The sequence below is a fragment of the Octopus sinensis genome, unplaced genomic scaffold (genome assembly GCF_006345805.1).
Source record: "Octopus sinensis unplaced genomic scaffold, ASM634580v1 Contig18137, whole genome shotgun sequence".
In the NCBI taxonomy this organism is placed as follows: Eukaryota; Metazoa; Mollusca; class Cephalopoda; order Octopoda; family Octopodidae; genus Octopus; species Octopus sinensis.
In genome coordinates, this window is record NW_021835576.1 from 21,043 (window position 1) to 26,027 (window position 4,985).

The 4,985-nt window shown below is 36.9% G+C and overlaps 1 protein-coding gene across 1 annotated transcript; it reads left to right on the forward strand.

Moving 5' to 3' along the window:
- Window positions 1–930: 930 nt before the first annotated feature.
- LOC115231308 (SCAN domain-containing protein 3-like) lies at window positions 931–2,463 on the forward strand. Its single transcript, XM_029801364.1, has one exon. It carries the CDS (start codon window positions 931–933, stop codon window positions 2,461–2,463), a length of 1,533 nt encoding a protein of 510 aa, XP_029657224.1.
- The last annotated feature ends 2,522 nt before the right edge of the window (window positions 2,464–4,985 follow it).

Here is a 4,985-nt window from a genome sequence, read left to right on the forward strand (position 1 = left end):
TTGTTTCTAAAGTGGATGGCAAGGAATATGTTGATGACGATAAACTTCAGGGCTTTTAAGTTACTGAAGGTGATTATGATGATGGTAATGTTTATGATGATGATGATGAGACGATGCGATTGTCGATGAAATAGAAAAGAAAAGAAGGAAATTGCAAAACCGTATTGCGAAATAAATTTGAAATGTTGAACTGAAAGATGATTGTAGTTTGTAAGAAAATGATGAAGGAGGAGGAGAATAAAAAGAAAAGGAAAAGGAATCAAAATGAGTAGAACAAGAAGAATAAGATTACAATAATGAAGAAGCAGGAAAAGTCTTGGAGAATTGAAAGACGTGAAAGTAAAATGAAATAAAGGAAAAGCTTGAAATTAAAAGGCGATTAATAAATAGAAAAAATATAATATTAATGATGGTGATGATAATAATAATAATAATAATGATAATAATATTAATGATAATAATAATAATAAAAATGAGAAGAAGAAGTAGAAGAAGAAGAAAAAGAAGAAGAAAAAAAGCATTAATAGTAGTAGTAGTAGTAGGAGGAGGAGGAGGAGGAGGAGGATGAGGAGAAGGAGCAGGGGAAAGAAAAGATGGGGGAGAAGAGAAGAAGGTGAATACGGAAAGAAGGCAATGCTTTACATCAGTGATTCCCAAGGTGGGGCGTACGCCCCACTGGTGGGGCCTGAGAAAATTCAGGTGGGGCGCGGGGCATAGACGTGGGCTGTGAAAATATTTGTACATGACGAGCGGTCATCGCGGGCACAACCTTAGATTCCGTCTTTCCTTTGAAGCCTCCACATCGGAAACTCTCGCACCCCAGCGAGACAAAGAAGATCCCGCACTGAGCAATAAACTTACTATTCAGATAAGCCAATCAATTGCCTCAATTAGTTTGCCTCAATTAGTCTTTTGTTAGCCCTATTGAAAATGAGCAAACCAAACAAGAAGAAGACTCGTCAATACGCGGTGGAGTTTTTGAAGTTTGGATTCATTCCTGATGAGCATGATGAGCGTAAACCGTTTTGCTTATTATGTAATCAGACGATGAGCAATGAGTCAATGAAGGCAGGTAGGCTGGAAGCGCACTTAAAGGTAAGACATCCTAATAATTCTAATTTAGATTTGGAATACTTCAAATCATTGAAAGAAAAAATTAAAAACCGAACAAAACTCACTTCACTATTTCATGCAAAACAAGCGCTTCATACTCGTGCCCTTGAAGCCAGCTACGAAATCTCCTTGCTTATAGCAAAACATGGAAAGAATCACACTATTGGAGAGCAACTGATTAAACCTGCTATCTCAATATTCTTAAAAACTGTATTACAAAAAGATGATGGAGATATCAGGACTATGCCACTCAGTAATAACACTGTCTCAAACAGAATAGATGAAATGGGGCAAGATGTTGAAAGCCTGCTCATTGAGAAATTAAAATTGCGTAAGTTTTCATTACAAATGGACGAATCCACAATCCGGGACAGTGAGGCTCTGTTATTGACTTATGTGAGGTATATTGACCACGAGGAGTTTCAGGAAGAGATGCTGTTCTGCGAATCGTTTGAAACCACCACAACGGCAAATATTTACATCAAAATCAAACATTATTTGGATGCAAACAAAATACCAAAGGAAAACTTACTGGCATGTGCGGCAGACGGTGCACATGCCATTATGGGCAAGAATACGGGATACTTAAAAATGATGAAGGATGAAAATCCAAACATGTTGACTGTCCATTGTGTAATACACCGAGAAAACTTGGTTGCCAAGAAATTGTCCCCTGTTCTTAACAAGATTCTTCAAAGTGTGATCAAGTGTGTCAACAGCATTAAAAGAAATTCTAAATCTGAACGTCTTTTTAAGCAGTTTTGTATAAATCAAAGTGCCGAACATGTTCGATTATTGCTTCATACAGAAGTAAGATGGCTATCAAGTGGAAACTGCTTAAAGAGGTTCATGGAATTATTTGATCAGATTAACGACTTTCTTAGTGATAAATGTGAAATGAAATTGCTGTCAACAACGGATGGAAAAGCATTTGTCAGTTATTTGACAGACATATTTGAGAAACTTGGAAACTTGAATAAACAACTTCAAGGTGCAAACATGACACTTATTGATGCAAAAGCAAAGATTTTTGGATTTATTACAGCTCTCGAATTATGGAAAAAGAAATTTTCCAAAAGAAATTTCAGTGAACTTTACTGGTTGAGTAAATGTGAAATAACGAATGATGCTGGCATTGTAATTATTGATCATTTAAATATCTTGATAAAGGATTTCAATGACAGATTTTGCGATTTAAAGGCAATGAATGTTCCTTCTTGGTTAACTCAACCGCTTCTGATTAACGTTTCTGATGCTACAATCCAATACCAAGAAGAGTTATCAGAATTACAACATGATGAATCAGTGAAGACTTTGTTTAAGTTGAAAGTACAAGATGTGGCTATATGACGAGGTTGAAAGAAAATATCCTAAAATTTCTACATCAGCGAGAGAGCTACTGATTCCTTTCCCTTCGTCTTATTTGGTCGATGTGGTTTTAGTGCAGTTGATAATTTGCTCGAAGCCAAGAGAACCCGGCTTGAGATTACAAAACGTGGCGATTTACGACTGAAATTACCAAAGTTGTCTCCTCAAATTAAAAACTTGTGCTGTATGCATCAGGCACAGGGTTCTCCACTAAATTAGTCGAGCTGACCGTCAAATAATTGAACTGAAAAAACGTGTTTCTTTATTCTTTATAAATTGACATTTTTTAAAAACATGACAAATCGTAATAATTTATCGATTTATTGGGTGTTGTTATGCACTCAGTGCCTGTTGTTTCAATTCTCAAAATTTTTTTGTATTTTGAATACAATTTTTTTAATTTTGATTTTTTTCAATTGTAAGTAGGCCCACATGTAACTTGTAAATGTGAGTGGACATGGGAAAAGGTGGGGCGTAAAAACTTTTGCTATGAAAAAGTGGGGCGCCGGGAAAAATGGTTGGGAAACACTACTTTACATGAATGTAGACAACAAAAAATCGATAAGACGAAAAAAAAGACGAAGAAGAATAATAGATGTAGAAAAGAAGAAGGAAAGGAAGAAGAAAAAGGAGAATGGGAGGGGGAAGGGGAGAGTTGAATTAGCAGGTGAAGGAGGCGGAGGAGGAGAGTGAGGAGGAGACGAAGATATGAGAGAAGAAGAGGAAGAAGAAGAAGAAGAAGAAGAAGAAGAAAAAGAAGAAGACGAAGACGAATTGGAAGAAGAAAAGGAAGAAGAATTGGAGGATCAAAAGAAATAGGAAAAGAAGTAGAAGAAAATATGAGGAAGGAGAATAAAAGCAGACATAAAATCTCAGACTCACAAAAACGCATACACAAAATCAACCTCGTAAACACACAAACACACAAGGATATGTATGTGTACATACAAAGAGAGAGAGAGAGAGAAGAGAGAGGGGGGAGGGAGCAAGGTGAGAGAGAACGAGAGATAGAGCTGAGTGAGGGATGCAGAGATCTATGTTCAAATTATGAGGTGCTGATAATAATACTCATAAGAAAGGGAATGTCCAGAGCTGAAGAGACACAATTCACAAACACAGAAGAATAAGAAGGATTTCAGTAGAGATTGAGATGCAGAAGGTGGGGAGTGTGGAGAGGAAATTGGTAAATATCATAAATCAAGGAGGGACTGAAGGGGAATGAGAGGTAAGGGTAGAATAAATAAAGAAGAAGAATACGAAGAGAAAGAAAAATCATAGAAAAGAATAGTAGCAGTAGTAGTAGTAGTAGTGGTGGTGGTGTGGTGGTGGTGGTGGTAGTAGTAGTTGTAGTAGTAGTAGTAGTAGTATTAGTAGTAGTAGTATTGGTGGTGATGATGGTGGTGGTGGTGGTGGTAGTAGTAGTAGTACCAGTTGTAGTAGTAGGAGTAGTAGTAGTAGTAGTGATGTTGGTGGTTGTGTTGTGGTGGTGGTGGTGTTGACCGTGGTGCTGCTACGGCTGGAGGTGATGGTGGTGGCTGTAGTAGTAGTGTAGTAGTAGTAGTAGTAGTAGTAGTAGTGTAGTAGTAGTAACAGAAACATCAGTTGTAGTAGAGGAAGGCAAAGATGGAGTCGCAGAAATCGTTGGATTGGTTAAAGAGAACAAACAAGGTTGGATGTAACACAAAATAATATACATGCCAACACTCAGATTCGAACACACACTGACACACGTATTTACACACACACGATGATGAATCAATTCTACGAACTTCGTGTCACTGATTATGATACTAGTGATGAAAATGTTGATGATTACCAATGAAATATCATCATCAAGACGCATTCTACTTACAGTTCTGTTAATATGGGAAGGTCATGGAAGGCTCTTACTTCAATCTCTCTGATTTCATTATTTTGCAAATATCTGTAACATGAAGAATTGAAAGTATAGGACAAGTGTAAAAAAATTATGTGAAATTTGGGAGAGAATGAACAAAGAGGAAACGAGTGGGAGAAAGTTTTGAAGGGTGTAGGAGAAACAAAGAAGAGAAGGAAGAGACAGAAGGAGAGAGGTGTCTGGATGGGGAGGAGATCAGAGGAAGACAAACAACATCAAAATGCAAAACAGAAGCAAAAGGAGTAGAGAGAGGAAGTCGAATACCTATAATACAAACGCTAGAAATGGGATGAAAAAAGGAAAGAACGGAATGAAGAATATGAGAAGTAAGATCAAAGAGAAGTGAAAATGACGATAAGGATAATTATGATGATGATGATGAGATGATGATGATGATGATGATGATGATGATGATGATGATGGTGATGATGATAATGATGACAAGAAAGGAAAAAAAACCGAAGAAAAAGGAGAAAAGAAGAAGAAGAAGAAGATAAAATCTAGAAACGAGGAAAAAAGAAATAGAAACAGAGGCAGAAGAAAATAAGAAGAAGAAGAAGAAGAAGAAGAAGAAGAAGAAGAAGAGAAGAAGGAAATATTAGGTAGA